This window comes from Balearica regulorum, chromosome 1, assembly GCF_011004875.1.
Source record: "Balearica regulorum gibbericeps isolate bBalReg1 chromosome 1, bBalReg1.pri, whole genome shotgun sequence".
In the NCBI taxonomy this organism is placed as follows: Eukaryota; Metazoa; Chordata; class Aves; order Gruiformes; family Gruidae; genus Balearica; species Balearica regulorum.
This window is the reverse complement of record NC_046184.1, coordinates 43,416,393-43,434,538: the sequence shown is the minus strand read 5'-3', so window position 1 is coordinate 43,434,538 and position 18,146 is coordinate 43,416,393. Positions and strand designations below refer to the sequence as shown.

Sequence of the window (18,146 nt, the reverse complement as noted above, 5' to 3'; positions counted from 1 at the left end):
AAGAGAAGCTCAAAGACTTTATTCCTTTGGCAATTCAATACTGAGTGAAATGAACTCAGTATTTGGATTTCACTGCTACTTTTATTGGAGAAAGGACAACAGCTAATGTTTTCAGTGTGAGGCATGGTGGAGAAGATGCTTGCAGCTTTATGACAACAAATATCACATCGCTCAGTTCCCCCTTGCCTCAGGGCCATGGCTGGTGAAAGAAATGGAGCTCCTGTCAAGGAAATCGTTATGGCTCCCTTAGTAAGCGCTAGTCAAACCCACAACAGACTGAGGACCAATACCGCATTGCTGACCAGCTACCTTCAGTATTTATTGCCTTTGCGCTGAGTTCTACCAAATAGCTGCAGCAGGTCCAAGAATCTGACAAAATATCACCAAAGCAGCAATCCAAAATTAATAAACTACCTACCATAAATTTTCTGTGATGTAGGCTGTTCTTACTGCCCACACTGGAAATCTGCAGAAATTGATTCAGAGTTCTCGGGGCCCACTTACCGCTACTCAGCAATTCAGTTGCATGCTGGAATGACACTCAGACACATGAACCCCGTCTTAAAATTTCCCACATTGCCAATCCAATCGAATCATTCCAAAAGAAAATATGACTGGTAATTTTATGGAAAATAGCTGTTTAGGGAAAGCCACTGAAAATCTAGTTAGGATATTAGCTTTCACAATCTATCTGGAGGGCTCTAAATTATCCTTGTCAACATACTTTATTTTTAATAAACAAAAATTTATTTTTCCTACATGTTTTTCCATTGAGTTTATCCACTTTATATTCATCTGTTTCTCAAGAGTACTGCTGTATCATTAATTTAAATGATTAAAGAGAGAGAAAGATGTACAAAACAGGGGATCATAAATTTCTTTCTATCCTGAACAAAGGGAAAATACTTGTAAAATAGAACCAATTCAGTTACTTTTTACGCATCAAAAGATTTGGGTCATATGTGGTACACTGAGGCAATTCTTTTCATGGAGGGGAAGGATTCTAACTGAAAGAGGAAAAAGAATAATTCTTTAACCTTAAAGAAACACGCTGATTTCTCTTTCAATAGCTTTACTGTACAGAAATTGGTTTTCCTAAAATGGAGCCTTTCTAAAATGCCTCGGAAGGCAACTCCTTCAACTAAGAGACTACTCCTGGATGACAGTATGTCATGTCATGCTGTGGCTCATATAACTACATAGAGGCTTGTCACTTCACTGCAGTGCTCCACTAGAATTTCTTTTATTTAAAATGAAAAAAAAAAAAAAAAAAAAAACCAACCCAAAAAACCACAAGCAAGCAGGTTTGTCTTTTTTTAAATTCTTCAAAACAGCCATGTTTCATCTTAGCATAAATGGAAAGGTAGCTGTCCAGTTATGTTCCTGGTACAGTCAATAGAAAGCAATAAGAGTCTCCCGATGGCGGTTCATGAGTCCTGACGATTATACACCTTTATTGATCACTTGCCTCTCATAAAGTTTTACATGTCCTCCAGTCACCCCAGACACAGACCACTCATTAAATTTTGTCTACTTTGGTATTTGAATCTGGCAATAAATATCTTAAAGAAAGACCCAAGCTTGATTTAAAAAAAAAAAAAATCAAGATAAGTACAGTCTACCTTTATTCCTCATGTCATGTTCCTAAAGATCACAATCTTGCTACTAAAATTGTGTGTGCATTTCTAGTTTGAATCAACAATTTTTCAGATTTTAGGCACTGGCTATCAATAGTAATCTGTTTATTAATGAACAGTCATAAGATATGTAATACATAAATTAATGTTTTCTGTCTCTGTAGTCTCTCTTCCAGAAACTGGTTCAAATCCTGTGCATTTGAAATATCTTAATTTCAAGTCGGTATACTGAGTGTCTGAAAAAATATTGCAGGATATTATAATATAAAATACTCTAATTTATATCAATAAGATTTATTTCTAGATAAAACACTTAGAGGAATGACAAACACCTGTTCTGTCAATTTTTGTACTTCCTAGGGCAATGCAATTATTTCCAAGGCTACACACGCTTTTAAACTGCAGTAAAGCAATTTTTGCTTTTGAGAATTTACCTACACGGCAGTTAATAAGGTTAGCAGCCATTTTACATTCTATTCTGCAGTATGAAACTGATCTAGAGCATAATGCATCCAAAAGGAATATAAGAGAAAGTTTAGCACATTGGAAATTAAAGCTGACGCACAGAGGTAACAGATTAAAACCTCATTTGTTCAGGTAAATTGTAATTAGGCAAAGCTATTTTTTAAATTTCAGTCAAATAATGCATTTTAGATTCTTCAAGCCACTGAGCAGGTTTGAATTATAACTATACTGTATCCTTTTCTAAAAAAATTCTGTAAAATGCACTGAGGGTTCCACTCTTTAAGTTTACACATCTGATTCTGCTTAAATTGTTATGACAATCTTTTGTTTACAAAGGAAATCTTTGAAGGCTTAATATTTTAACAATTAGATACAGATGAGATTAGTGCTGTAACTTCAAAAGAAAACAAACTCCAAGCACATTGCTGCACCAAACATTTCCCCGTGCGGAGCTGAGGTTGTCACAAGGGGCTCCGGAGGGGCAGGAAGCCTCCAAAACGGCGCTCGGAGAACAAATTGAAGAGGGAGGATCGTCTTTTCCTCTCTCCATCAAAAGAAGACTCAGAGGTGACATAGTTAAGATTTATAAGTAAAATGTTGATACAAGCAAACGGAGGGATTTTATTTTATTTTTTTTTTTCCCAAAGAGAAAGGTTAACACATGTTGCGCTGCACAGCGAGTGTCCCGCAGCGAGGGGTATTCTCTGCACTGGCTGGCAGTTTTTCTGCCACGCTGAATCCTTCCCAGCTTTCCCTTCATGCTCTCTCCCTTTGAACACTGTCTTTAGCCAGCCTACAGGGTTGAAAGTCCATTTCTTTTTCCGGAAAATAAAAGGCTCCTGTATTTTTTAACCTGCACAGCTTTAGATACATCCTTCTTTTAATTTTATCTAATCATAGATAACCCATGACCAGCTTTCGGCTGGATTCCGGCTGTCTTTTTTTAGTCCCTAATGATGAAGCTGCCTTGCAACGCAATTGCCAATCCATGCTTTCCTGCAGCCCCAGGACAGGGAGCAGAACTGTTTTGCTCTAAGAGCAGCTCATTGCAAGGGGAAGGGTCAAAACCTTGCAATTTCCTTTCATGCACTGTACATAGCCCTGCAGCTCAAGCACCAAATTTGCAATTGCACCCTTAAAGATGCTAAGCTTAATTTAAATTTATCCTTCCTTTTACTCCTTTTTCATTACCTCCTGTGGGTGCACCATGATGTGGCTCTCCATTTTTTTCCCCGTTTCTCATCATTTTAGAGCTCTGCTGAAGCTGCCAAACGCAAATGTTCTTTAAAGTGAACTTATACTTAATAAATCCAAGGCAGAGGATTTTTATAGTGCTAAAATTAATTACTTTCTATGAAAGTGTTAATTGGAACATTCTTATTGTTCACATGTTTTGTTTGCCAAGCATACGTGCATACGCATACCGTGAACTACCTTAATCTGGTAAGTAGCTATTATAGAAACAGTTCTTTAATAAATTACTTAGGTAAGAAACAAGAATATTTTACTCCACAAGGAAGCAGGTCTCTCTGAGGCAATTTAGAACAAAAGACAACTTAGTGATGACAAGCTGCTGCATCTCCAATACTAAATTATCAGAATCACCATTTTTATATTGTTTCATGAAGCATCTGTTTAAAATATGCTGTGTTTGTTAAAGTTAGAACTGTAATCTCAATTGCACCCATTTTATTGCAAATTTCAATGGGTTTTTTTAATAGCCATGCAGGAGAATAAAATTACATTTTTTTCCTCCAGCCATCAAACAAACCAGGACATTTTAAAGAACTTCATATGTTTCTTGACTTTAGAACTCAAGTACGTATCACACAGGAGATTCAAGTTCTTTAATTTTATATTCAAGCCTGGGGTATTTTGGATAATGATTTAAATCCTCCTACCCATGTTTTGTTCTAACACAAAGGAGGCAGTACATTAGCCTTTGCTGATACCAATGAAGTACAGTAGTGGACTAAAATGATGCTGCTGCTGAAACTGTGTCTTAGGTATTCGCTATTCAATACATTGATACTCTCTTCGGAAGTAGATTACAATCAAAATAAACCCTCTTCATTTTTCCTGAAGGGAAGTATTAGCAATCTGTTAACATATGATCAAGTCCAGCCTCACTTCAAATAATTTTAAAGTATCTAAACCAAACTTCAAGATAAGCAGAAATAAAGAATGCAAATAGACTGCATGACATTAATACCTAGCTCCACACCATCTACTTTGAAAAAGTCGATTTGTGAGAATGTTAAATGTGTCAGCTGTAAACAGCCAGCCTTCGGTTTAATGACCCTACAGCAAACTATGTGCTCAGCTCATTTAGCCTTGTGTGAGAATGCAATTCGCTTCCATTCCTTGCAAAAGTTTAAAAACTTATTTCCATGAATTTCTTTTTCATATAAACTGAAATTAGTTGATATTGTCCCTCTTTTTGTCACTTGACAAAAAATGAAAAAGAGAAAACTTCATTTGTCATTCATTTCACATAATCACTTGCAGCTCGGTCTTGCTTTAAAGTAAACATCTGCCACGCACTGCTCTTGCCTTTTCTGAATGTCATTTCCTTATGTAAGCCGGGTGCAAAAAATGTGTCCGCAGACATGATGCTGCAGGATGGCGACAGTTTAACATACTAATGATGGCGTGCTAACAATGCAGTTTGTTTATGTCACTGATATTAATAAAGTATCTGAACCTAAAACCTCACACAGCTGTTAAATGTTTCCATGTTTTGGTTTGTGGTTCGATGGGCAATTTCTATAGATATTTAAAGCAACTAAGGAAAGAGACAACCTCACAAAATTAGATCGAAGTCCAGTTGGTCTGCTTACTTTATATTGTACAAATTCTTATTTCTGAAATCATGAAACAAAATCATACTCAAATACTATTCTTTCTACATTAATAATGCTCTATAAAATCATATTACTAAAATTTTATTTTTCATTATGTCTTTGAAAATAAGGTATTTATCCTCAAAGGATCCTGAATACTTAAGAACGTAATAAGCCAAAAAATCAGGAGTGGTCCTTTTGACACAATTATTCTGCTCTTCATGCATGGCTGCACACATATTTGTGCTTTGGTACTTAAATATAGCATCCTTAGTTTGCAGGAAAAACCCAACGAGATACACATTGAAATAGATACTTCTAACTAGTAACTTTCTCGATAGCCTAACAGATGCTAAAATGAGGAAAGATTTACACCAGAGATTATGAAAATGCGGGATCATTTGAGAATAATAAAAGTAAATGGTGGGAAATGTTAACAGCAACAGCTGTGAAAAGAAATTATGGAAGATTAAAAGTATAGAAGAGAGCAACAATAGTAAAAACAGTTTAAAATTTAAATTGCTTCACAAGAGAGATTCTTTAATTACGGTTTCTGAAGATATTTGAGTAATAACTGCAAAAACAGTGAGGTATAGATATTTATAATTATTTCAGTATCCTAAGAACCTACTAATACTGCAAAATCACAGACAGGAAAATTATAGCAGATTACATGATTGGATGAACCACGTTGACTTTAAGGTCTATAATGACTTTTTTAGGTTGTGCACAGAATAGCAATCACAGGCATACTTAGTGGTGAAGACAGAGGCAAAGGTATAGGAAGTCTCCCTACACAGCGCAGCTGATTTGTTGCAAAACTCAGTTTTGCCCAAGAAAGTCTTAAACAGCAAGAAGTAGGTATATCTATTTTGTGTTCTGTTATTTCATATCTGTGGGATGAATGTTTGTATTATTGCCATAGACACTGATACCCAGAGTTGGACACAGCTGAAATGTTGGGACACAGAGGAAAGAGTAGAGGGCTGAATGTGTGCACACAGTGAATACCATTAATACTGTGCTATATACAATTCCTTTACTATCCATAGTAAATCCTGCTCTGCTACCAGAAGCAGCAAAGTGAACAGGTAATAGTTGCAACATGACAGAACAGTGATCATATCAACACCAAACTGCAGGGACACGTGGCAGAAAGCACAGGATTAGTGCAGTGCTGAAATACACATTACGCAGAAGCATCTGGATAGAAAAGCCATGCATAAAGCATGCCTGCCCACTGAACAACATCCCAGAGGGTTACATTCCAAACGACATCAGCGATTTCAACGTGCTGCCAAAACTTTACAGCATGAGAACAGGCATTGTATTCTATTAGGATTTTAAGTCACTGTTCATGATGTCTGTCAGCTTTTTCTGATACTACCAGCCCTATGAAACAGGGCTCCCAGTTCAATACTCCTTTGAACTCTGGAAAAGTTCCTTTTCCAAAAGTACAATATTCCAACTCAAGACTCATCTACTCAGACAAACACCAGAAAAAGACTTATAGTCATTCATGCAGGAAGTTAGTTAATAAACTACAGGCAAAATCTGGAATTATTTTATTATAATCATAATTAATAATGTATTATGGTGATTATGGTTTGGCTGAGAACAAACAGACCCGCCTGAGCTAGTCTGAGATAACTGCCAAATCTTCTGCACATGTGACAGATGGTGGAAGCATTTTAAAGACTCCCTGTGCACAAGAACTCTGTGTAACGGGGGCTCAGATTCAATGGAACAGCGAAGTAGCTGAAGTGGGTCATGATAAAAGCACACTAAGCAGCATAATCTACCTTTAAAGCTTTGGGTTTCACCTGAAGAAAAGGTGGAGGGGGGGGAAAAAAGGTGCATTCAGGGATGTGAAAGGAATGTGGTTGCACAACTTATGTTGACTGTTGACTGATGAAAGCAAAGCAAACTGTGGCTTCTGATACAGTGCGCTAAATTCAGCAGGTATAGGGGGTGGAAGGACAATGGTTGAACTCAGTGGAGCTCTATCTCCTTCTAAAAGGGCTTGTTTAAACTTTCCTAACAGTTTTTACGGACAACACAGGGTGGTTTGGAAACATTGCAACTTACTTTTCAATAAACCTTATTCTTCCCAAGAACATAATTCATTTTGTGTGCTTACGTCTAATCTCTTTTGGCTCATCTTACTTTGTAAAGGGTTTTGAACTCCAAGAATGTTCCTCAAATACTCCCTCTAAGAGTCCCAGAAGGCAAATGCTAGAGTGTAGAGGAGGAAGACAGAACAATAAATGAAAAGGAATACCATACAACTGAGAACTCTCCCAGCCACATCCCAAATTAAACCCACTGCAGAGAATCCATCTTCCTCTCTAATTAATTTCTTATGGTATATGCAGCAAGGTAAGTTGCAAGGAATAGGCATTTATAGACCAAAAAAAGAGTCCAAATTAGAAAAAAATCAAAAGAAGAATTATACAACCGTTGACAACTGATGCTGCCAGTGTCCCTTCAGCCTTTCATTGAACCATTACAATTCTTTCCTTAGAACAAGCAAATATGCTGTATTCCTTTCTACACGAATGTACTTTCCAGAGCAGCATGCAATCACCACTTAAGCTTTGGCTTATGTTGCATTCGTGAATTTAACTTTTTATGAAGTTGTTCAAAGAGCAATTTAATATTATTATTTGGATGAACTTTCTCAGGCTAGGTTTCCACGTGGAGATCCTTCAACCCTTTGCTTTTTGGCAAGAAGTGGAGATGCAGGTGCTATCTGAAACCAGTTTAGAGTGCAATCAAACTGGGGACCTGATTGTCTTTTTAGACCGGTTCCATGCCCTTAATGTCAATGAATTATTCCTGATTTATCCATGAAATGAGAATCAGTCTGAAAGTATACATTTCCCAGAAATGGCATTACCCTTAGAGATATCATCAGCCCACCTACCTGAAGAATAATGTACTGCCAGCTTACAAAAAGAAAAAGTTTTAAAATAGAAGTGGAAGCTGTAATTTAGGTTGTCAGAGAAACCCCAAGTTCAGTTTTTATGAAGAACATGGGGTTGCTGTCAGCAAAAGTTGCTGGCTCTAGTGAAGGACAGAATACTGAAATTTCTCTCCTGGCAGCTATTGTACATCAGATATTTTCAACATATCATTTATTTTCTGCCTGCACGGAGATGCCAGCAGAGTCCTTTACAACAGAAAGGCCGGGCAAATCATGCCAATGTTGAAAAAGGCTTATACTAATGATACCATAGAGAAAACGTCCTTCACATATCTGCAGGGATGACAGCAGAATAATCCTCTTTCATGGAAGTTCATCATACCAGTGGCAAGGCATACCTTGAAGCCTTGACACAAATCATAATATTTTTTGTTCAGAGTAGGAAAAATAAGATCTAAAATGCTACGTGAGATAAGATGAAATCTCAGGTACCCATACTGTTTTGAAGGACCAAAACCTATCCTGCCAAAGAAAGCAAGAGTCTCAGCAATCTCTGTATTATTTTTTCCACCTGATTTCATATCATAAATGTGACACACATTGTTGAAGATCAGCATAAACAATTTTGTGTGTGTGTTTGACCTAATACAGGTTTTTTGTGACCCATTTTGGCAAGCATGTGTTTTGTTATCATCAGAACTCATAAAAATACTATTTTTTTCCTATGTCCTAACCATCTTTTTGCTGCTTCAAGGAACAGCATACACTTATACACAAAAAAAATCTATGTCAACGAAGTATGATTAAAGTTGTAAAAATCAAGCATTGAAAGGTCAGGGAATGCAAGAGTTGTCTGAACATCCATATTTTAAATCCCTCATGCCTGTGCATTATGATAAAGTTTTTAATTCCATGATAGCATATAGTATGTTCCATGATACCCTGTTTAGAGGTTCCAGAAGAGCACAGGAGTCCAGCTTTCATTCTTTGTGTAAGGGAAAGTGGTCATTACAAAGTAAATCCTACTTCACATCTGTAGACTTTCAGCTCAAAGATGACTTTGGGGCTAGCTCATGCAGTTTGCTAATGTCAAGAGCAGGTTGCAAATGCTCAGTGAAGATGGAATATATTGAGATTTCAGTTGATGAGATCAAATAAATCTTTCCTCAATACACACGAATTTCTTTTTTTAAAAAGCCTTGTATCTTGCATAAAATTGGTCAACTTTTCTCTCAAGACCCAAAATAATCTCCTGACAAATTTGAAGTCCCTGTTCCACAACCTGGCAAGCGACAGACTTGGAGATGAAAGACTCAGAAACAGCAGAGTAGTTTTTAGCACAACATTTTTAGCCAGTCTGACAAAGTTGTATAAATAACCAAAACAGATTTACGTACTGGGAAATGCTGGAAAATCTCATTAACTGAGAACTGATGACAGCCTCCCTGTAGTTTCACATGCAAAACATGTATGTACCTGCACACTATACAGAACAAATTAACACATACATTACTAGATAACACTTCAAAGCAAAACAAACACAAACTGTTTGAGTGGCATTAGAGTTTGAAGCATACTAAGACAAATTTAAAAATCTCTTAGTTTGGACCTCGGGTTTTTTTTTCAGGGAAAATGTGTGTGGTTTGAAACTTGGGTGTGAATATTGCATGGTGGGAAGAGATCTAATAACATCATTCCCAGGTGAAAAAAAAATATAGAGCCATACAAAAACGTGGGTGCTAGCGACATTTCTCTGTCTTTAATTACATGACTCCCAGTCTCTAAATTTTCCACCCTCTCTCCCACTTTTAGCTTAAGGTTCTTGTTCTCACATATAGAGCTCCACAAAAGTCCCTCCTGCCCACATCTCATTTTTCATTTTCTCCTTCTGTTACTGCCTGAGTTCTATCCAAATTATTTTCTTAAACGCCTACTGTACATTTCTCTGGTCTTCGCATCACGTCAAAGCTTGCGTTCCAAAGAACCAAGCCACGTTCGTTTGAATTACTATGTAAAACAGGGTTTTTCTGCAAGGTCAAGAAATGCTAATATGTCAGTGAAAACAATGTTCTGTTTTAAGTAACTGCTTCTCTAGATGAAAATTATCTTCTTTATCCTGATGCATTGCATGTGCTGTTTGACTAATGCAGACTATCCCTGACTTGTGTCACAGGCATATTTTCACCAGAAAACTGTGAAAAATAAAAATTATATCATGCCTAGGATAATATCCCAGAACTTCTTCAACTAATTTGCTGGTTTTGTTAAATCAGAGCCATTCCATGAACATTTTCTCCCTTCCTGATTTTTTTTTTTTTTCTTAAAGGAAACTTGATTTTAAAAAGATGGGACTGACATCAACCCCCTAAAACTGAAGACTGCCAAATTTCACAGCTGCTCCTTATCTCTATGATGGTCTGACCAAAACCCCAGAACTGACAGCTCTAAGTTCTACAAAAGTTGGGTTGTGAATTTTTATTTCTCAGACATGGATGCAAGCCACCAATATGAATCTACTTTAAGCTCAAGGAAAAGAAACAGAAAACACTTGCCTAATCTGCAGAAGTACTAGTGGGAGCGGATTTTTAGGCTCACACCCATACGTACACGTATAAGGGCAAGATAGTGTTATTTCTTTTTTCACACTGCATAGACAATGGGATATAACCCCACTTCTCACTTCCCACAGCTCACGGGTGCTGCCGCCTTCTGACACCCGCAGAGGGCAAAACGAGTGGAGAAGATCAGGGTTCTGGTTCCAGCCAACTCCAAATCTCTGTTCTGACCTACTTCGGCAGGCACACGCAAGCTCTCTGCTGCCTAGAGACCATATGTATGCTCCCTACACCCAGCAGTTGACAAGGCAAACTGTAAAAATCTTGTCCCGTTTCAGAGATTCAGGATTGCAAGTAAGGTCTAGGCTTCTTAATATTTTCTCTTCCATCTTCAGCAATAAATTCTTCCTAAGTCCCCTTCCCATGTGAGAAATTTGCTTTTTTTCCCACTTGTCGTGGTGTTTGGCGTATTGTGTGCTCAGAAACCTAGCAGCCTCGGAAGCTCGCTTTCTCTTGCTATTTCGTATCAACAAAATGGTGATATATTAGCAGGTACGAAGGATGAAAAATATTTATAGAGCTCAGATAGCTTTTTACTTAGCAAAGCACTGTTACCTGTCTGCATCCACAGTCACGTCATGAACCCCTCTCTGAATGACGTCTCGAGAGGCAGCTAGGTCTGGTATTCGGTTCAGACTTCTTGTATATAGGTTGAGTCCTCCATCTGTCATGTACCTGAAAATAAATGTGTGGTCAATCAGTGGGAAATGCAGCCATCTGGCAACCATGTTTCACTCTAAAGTTAATGGACTGTGGAATTCAAATGTTTTAAGGTACGGGCTGTCCTATTAGATGGTAGGCTTATACTACCTGGTATTAGATGGTAGGCTTATACTTGTGTGCCCAGCACAGGGAGATCAGATACACGCTTATTTTCTACGATCATTTGCCTTTTTCTGTGATGGCTTACAGGCCAACCTGTTTTACTAAAACATATTTAGACTGAAGTCCTCAAGTATTTTCAAAAATTAAAATAATTAAAATAATAATATAATTCAAAAAGTATATTGTAAGTATTGCAGTTTTGTCAAAAAGTAGCACCACATGCAAGAAGTGTAACTCTAGTTAAAAAAGAAAAAAAAAAGAAAAAAAAAGAAAAAAAAAGAAAAAAAAAGAAAAAAAAAAAGAAAAAAATCACCAGCATCCATCTAAATGGGAACAGAAATTGAGAACCCAAATCCGTAGTCCCTGCTGGGATGCAATTATTTAGATATCAAAGAGATATCCACTGAAGCCCTTACAATGGCATTTAAGAATATGTTTCTATCTGTGTTCCTTTTGCTTGATTTCCACCACTTACCATTATAACGAATGACTAATGAATCGAACAGTGGGTATAGTACTTCTTACTCACTAGATTACCATTAAAAGTTTCTGAATTTCAAGCAGCAGCAATGATTTCTGGAATGCCTACCTACAGTTTAGTTACCTCTATGAGAGGTCTTGGTGCTTGTAACGGAGCAGTACCACAAGCCTGTCCTACTCTCAAGACCAGTCCCTTATTTCCTCAAAGGACCTTTAATTAATCAGTCTCACCTCTTAGGATCTTGTTTTTCACATTTCCCTCCTGTAGTGTTTGGTAACTTTAGTGTGGCAACCTAGTACAGAGTTCACACAAATTTATTTGTGAAGGACCATGCACGCGTACGGCACTGAACACAGAAGTATACATATACAGAAAAAAAAATGTGGTATACCCCAGTGAACCTACCCAAGGTAAAAATACAGACTTACTGAAATAAGCGTAGTCCCAACACTAGGATGACGGCTAAAATTATCTACTGGAGTTCACTCCCGATTCAAGTAATCTTTAAGACAAGTTCTCCTTGAGCCATGAAATGGTGCCACTCAAACCCGTCTTTCAATCGAAGCTTGTGTCCACGTACGCAAACATTTAACTCCAATAACTCTATGCAGACTCCCAGGCACAAGCCAAGGCACACACCCACCCCGCTGCTGCTCCAGATGTTCTGTTGGCCCTCGCCCGGCAGTTCCTTCTGGGAGCCGATTTAATTGAAATCAACTGTCCCAGAGACCGCGGGGCTCATACAGCAGCCCAGGAGCACCAGCCTCCCCCACCACGGTTCGGGGTAGGTGAACTGCTGCAGATTTTGAGAGCCAAGCCGCGGTCGTGTAGCCCTGTGTGACAGCTACAGCTTGAGACAGCATGGTGTTCTGGGTGGTAATCTGGATGAAGGTAATCTCGAGTGCATTAAAACACAAAGAGTTGGTTTATTTATTTTTAACTAAACTCTGAGGCATTTTATGCACTGGTAAGATTTGGCACAGGATTTCTGAAAACTTGGTATCTGGAGTCTGCAGGAGGTAACTTCACATTTGTTTTCAAAGATAAATTAACAGTCACACTTACACAATAAATTTATTCTTTTATTAAAGACAAAATTTAGTCTTTTTTAACAGATTATTTAGCTAGGCGTGAATTATGCAGTAGGTTCCAAGGCTCTGGAATTGCATATTAAATTTAGCTGTGGTTTGAATGCAGTCCAGTCTATATGGATTTTTTTCCTGCGTAAGTAAGGCCTGAATGAAGAGACTTAACAAGTGCAACAGGCCTTCCTCGCACTGATTCCTAATTACTGCTGCATCCCTGTCCCCAAGTGTTTAAAGTAATTAAACTGATAATGGAAGAGGCATAAAGGAAATAAGACTTTACATGCCTCAGTGAATCCTGAAATTTCAGAGCTTATTAACTTGTTTTTAACAGTTACCACACCTAAAAATGTTAACTGAGCACATTGCAACTTACTGTCTATTGAGTCATCCTTATTACAGATGCAAAGAAAAGTCACACAAGATGACTATATTCATTCTTTAATGTGATAAGCTAATTAATACAACTGATCAGGCACTGCAAAGGATTCCCCTATCTTTTTCTTTTCTTTTTTAAATAAACCCATGCATCCATCAAAGGCAGCATTTATATTTCCTTTATGATAAAAGGTCTTCAGACATGAAAGCATTACATTTTCCATATGTCTCTTCTCTGTTCTGGCACACATGAATATATGACATCCTACTTGACAGCCACTAATGCGATGCTGTGGACAACCTTGTCAGCAGTGCTCCATTCACAGATCACTGAGACAGTGCACCAGGGAGATATAAGAATATGCTTTCTTTATAGCTATGCTTTTTCTAGAGATCTATCTTTGGATGGAGCTTGAGGTGAGACACTACTCTAGAGAGAGCTTTGATCACAGACTTACATTTGCCCTTAGGAACATATCATATCCAATTTCATCAGCCACCATTCTCTAATCATAGCTATACTTCAAACTAAAAGATTAGATTGACAGCAAGAGTCCTAAATTTATACAGAGTGAAGTAGTGTGGTGTGACATGGCCATGTACTGTATGGGACTTCTGTCCAACCCAATGTTACCTCAGCCACCAAGCAGCCTTGAGATGCCAACAACAGCACTGAACAGTAATTTGAGTATGAGTAAAACAGTAACATGGCTTGCTTTCTTTTTTAAGTGATGCTTTAAGAGGTCTACCATACATAGGAGGAAGTGACACATGTTTCAAGATTGATATAAGAATCGTTAAATAGTAATTCAAAACACAGTGAATGCAGTACCTCAAAGTCAATCAATTGATTAACCAAACAAAAATAAAAACAATTGTCATTCTTCCTCTTGGGAGTGCTAGGAGAGTGATCTATTCTTTTATGAAAAGATATTCCTACAGCTCAGATGATATGCACAGATGAAAAACTGCAATAAAGGCCTATCACACAGACTACACTAGACGGTATCTGAAGCGGAAACAGAGAAAGTCACTGCTGTCAGCAACTGCTTTTTATCAGCTGCATCCAATACCATATCTACCATCTCAAAACATAAAAATACCGAAAGAAGATCCATCCCAGGGCAAGCAGTGCAAAATGATGGCTTACCAAATAACTAAGAAATTCCAGCAAGTAATAAGAAGTATCTGTGCTCTTATCAAAGTTCGCAGCAAAGTCATCTTGATGTTAAAGGAGAAGAACTGAATTTGAAGGCAGCTGAGAACATCACTGGCAGCTTAGGAGCTTATTTTTGTTTTGTTTTTTTAATATACATATTTTTATGTTGCAACCATAGTGCAAGTTCCACTTGTGTGCTAGAATTTGTTCGAAAAATCCTATTAAACCCGCCAATCATGCATTAGTTCAAATGCAGAAAAAGTGCTACTTACCCACTATTGATGTCATCAGTTCTGAGGCTCTTCCCCAAAATGTCCCCATCACTCATGTAGCCACCAACGTCAACCTCAGAGGACATGTCCAAATCACCACTTCCCTTCTCACTCATGTCGATCTGTGAGATATTTCCAAGGCGAGAAACAGCTGCTCGGCGAAGCGGGGTGGTGTACATGAATCGAGAAGGGTCTGTGTGTATGAAGCGACTCGCGCTGCTGCGAGGATAACCAGCGCCCAAGGACGGGGCATCTCCTGCCTGCAGCCGAGGACTGGCCTGCCCTAGCCTCCAAGTCACCGGGGTGGACCGGCTTGTCAAGCTTGGTATGCTTCTCCCATTCACCTCAGTTGTCACAGTGCTGTCAAAAGTTGTCTCCAATGTGCTGCCAAACAAAATGGAGAAGTCAGTGAATTGTCCTTTCTCTGTTTCTGACAAGCAAGGAAAAGCAAAGGCTGGAAGGACGTGTGTTTTTTAAAAAAGTTCTGTGTGTGTGTTTCTCCATGTGCACACAGGGGTTTGTGTCTACAATCACCTCTACTTATAAAATAACCTAAAATAATTTTTATGGGCTTCTGTGTTGGTTTTGTGTGGCAAGGTTTTGGCAGCGGGGGGGCTACAGGGGTGGCTTCTGTGAGAAGCTGCTAGAAGCTTCCCCTGTGTCTGACAGAGCCAATGCCAGCCGGCTCCAAGACGGACCCGCCGCTGGCCAAGGCCAAGCCAATCAGCGCCTCTGTGATAACATATTTAAGAAAGAGAAAAACAGTTAGAGAGCGCTTTTGCAGCCAGAGAGAGGAGTGAGAAGATGTAAGAACATCTGCAGACACCAAGGTCAGTGCAGAAGGAGGGGGAGGAGGTGCTCCAGGCGCCGGAGCAAGATCCCCCTGCAGCCCGTGGTGAAGACCATGGTGAAGCAGGCTGTTCCCCTGCAGCCCATGGAGGGAGGATGAGGGGGTGTAGAGATTCCACCTGCAGCCCGTGGAGGACCCCACGCCGGAGCAGGTGGAGACACCTGAAGGAGGCTGTGACCCCGTGGGAAGCCCGCGCTGGAGCAAGCTCCTGGCAGGACCTGTGGATCCGTGGAGAGAGGAGCCCACGCCAGAGCAGGTTTGCTGGCAGGACTTGTGACCCCGTGGGGGACCCACGCTGGAGCAGTTTGCTCCTGAAGGTCTGCACCCCGTGGAGGAGACTCACGTTGGAGAAGGTCGTGAAGGACTGTCTCCCGTGAGAGGGACTCCATGCTGGAGTGGGGGAATGATGAGAGGAGTCCTCCCCCTGAGGATGACGAAGCGGCAGAAACACCGCGTGATGAACTGACTGTAACCCCCACTCCCCGTCCCCCTGTGCCGCTGGGGGGGGCGGAGGTTGAAGCCGGGAGTGAAGCTGAGCCCGGGAAGATGGGAGGGGTGGGGGGAGGTGTTTTTAAGATTTGGTTTTATTTCTCATTCCTCTACTCTGTTTTGCTTAGTAATAAATAAGATGAATTCCCTCTCTAAGTTCGGTCTGTTTTGCTCGTGATGATAATTAGAGAATGATCTCTCCCTGTCCTTATCTCGACCCGTAAGTTTTTTTTTCATTGTACCTTTTCTCCCCTGTCTAATGAAAGAGGGGAGTGATAGAGCGGCTTTGGTGGGCACCTGGCCCTCAGCCAGGGTCAACCCACCACAGCTTCTAAGTAGATGTATATGAAACAATAACCATCTTTGTCTAAGACACTTTGACAGTAAAGTATATTAAAGTCACATTTCAGTTGTTGAGGCAGTCCAGCAAACAGCATGGTTAGTGTCATAGTTAATTTCCCCTTGCAAGTCTCTAATTCATTCAGCAGCTCTCTTAGGGCCCAAATTTTTAGCAGTCTACACAAAACCAGTATACCTGTGGCTTATCTGGGTCCCTCTAAGGCTGGACATAGTTTCTTCCAAATTCTGTCTCAGGTCTGCTATATTCTTTACAGTTCTCATTCTTCTTGTTTCAGGGTCTTCCCCTGCAAGAAAACAGCAAAGCCAGCATAAATTTTAGCACGCACGAGTGTACAAGGTTGAATAAAGTGCACACATGTATACAGAGCTGAGAATACACACGTATGATTTTAAATAGGTCTGTTCCTTTCATCTTTTAAAAAATTAAAACCTCATCCTTTCACTAAAAAAACACACACAGACTTATAAATAACATTTGGTATGTAAAAAACCCACCGAAAAGAGTCCTGGTGAAGTATCCCTGTTAGGGCCCAAATCTATTAATGAAACTCAGATTTACAGTGTTGGGATTTTTATCCTCTGTAATCAAGGCACGATGCAGCCCCAGACCACTTGATACATTACACAGCCCCTTTTTCCTCCTTGACATTTTACATGACTTGGTAGGAAATAAAGCCACAGTAAATCTGTGTCTGGAAAGAATTGGGATGACTGTTACAACAACTCTTCAGTATGCACTTAACATCCAGGCTATTTCAAAGTACTCTAAGTCAGGCACTTAATAAAGCATCTTCCCTGAACTGTAATGGTTTCCTGAAGGGGGAGATTATTCTAAATATGGGATAAAAAAAATTATTCTTCTTGGGATAGGAATCTGAACACTCTAAGCACATGCATCATTTATACAATTACAGATTTAAACAGCTTTCAGGGATCCATTGTGAAAAGCAAGTCTGATATCTTGAATAGGAAGCCCACAGAACTTCACCTGGAACCTCCTGAATAATGTTTACTTAAAAAAAAAAAAAAAAAAAAAGAGGGAAAAAAGTTATAGAGTATGTGTTACAAAAGGAAAACGTAATAAACCTCAAAGCCACCTCCAAAAGTCATATACGAAGAAACAAAAATGCATGTTTTCTAGCATATTCATATATCAAGGAATTTTAGTTCATTTTTCTCTTGGAGAATAAGAGAATTTTAAAAGAAAATCTGTGACAGAAATCACAGGAAAAAAATCTGGTAAAGTAAAAAGATCTCAACACAATGTCTGTTTGAAGGCATGGGAAAAAGGTTGACTTGCAGCAGAACTACAAGTATGGGTTTAACGTTGGTTTACAAAAAGCATTGGGTTAACATATGCAGTGACATTTATATCATATATAAGGGAGAATCTGCAGAAGCAAACTATATTTGAACAATGGTTCACTTAAGCTCGTTAATTTTGAGTTTTGACTAAAGGATGAAGCCTTTGAGTTCATCGACAAACTGAATCGCTACGGTACCCTCTTCTGCAGTCCAGGTCTTATCACCCAAACCCTCTGCAGGCAGTTAAGAAAAATCCCAACTCCTGACATTAAACGGAAATAAATTATTCCATACACCCTTTATTTCTATCCTGATAGGCAAATGACGCACAGTACGAGCCAATGTACCCTGCAGTTGTGGCTCAACGTCAAGCTAGCTTTCATGGCAATGCCAGCTTGATGTTTTCCCATCTACTCTGCCCCGGCTATGTTTTCTGTCCTCTTTGCTTGTTTGATC

General features: G+C 39.2%; 1 protein-coding gene across 18 annotated transcripts in view; it reads right to left on the bottom strand.

Moving 5' to 3' along the window:
- NAV3 (neuron navigator 3) overlaps positions 1-18,146 on the bottom strand; it is a 560,419-nt gene that overhangs the window by 97,040 nt on the left and 445,233 nt on the right. For all 18 annotated transcript variants that reach the window (XM_075747242.1, XM_075747250.1, XM_075747259.1 and 15 more), the window contains 3 exons: positions 16,561-16,669; positions 14,687-15,070; positions 11,042-11,161 (listed from right to left, as the gene is read on the bottom strand). In XM_075747242.1, coding sequence (XP_075603357.1) covers positions 11,042-11,161; positions 14,687-15,070; positions 16,561-16,669 — 613 coding nt within the window. The remainder of the gene's footprint in view (positions 1-11,041; positions 11,162-14,686; positions 15,071-16,560; positions 16,670-18,146) is intronic.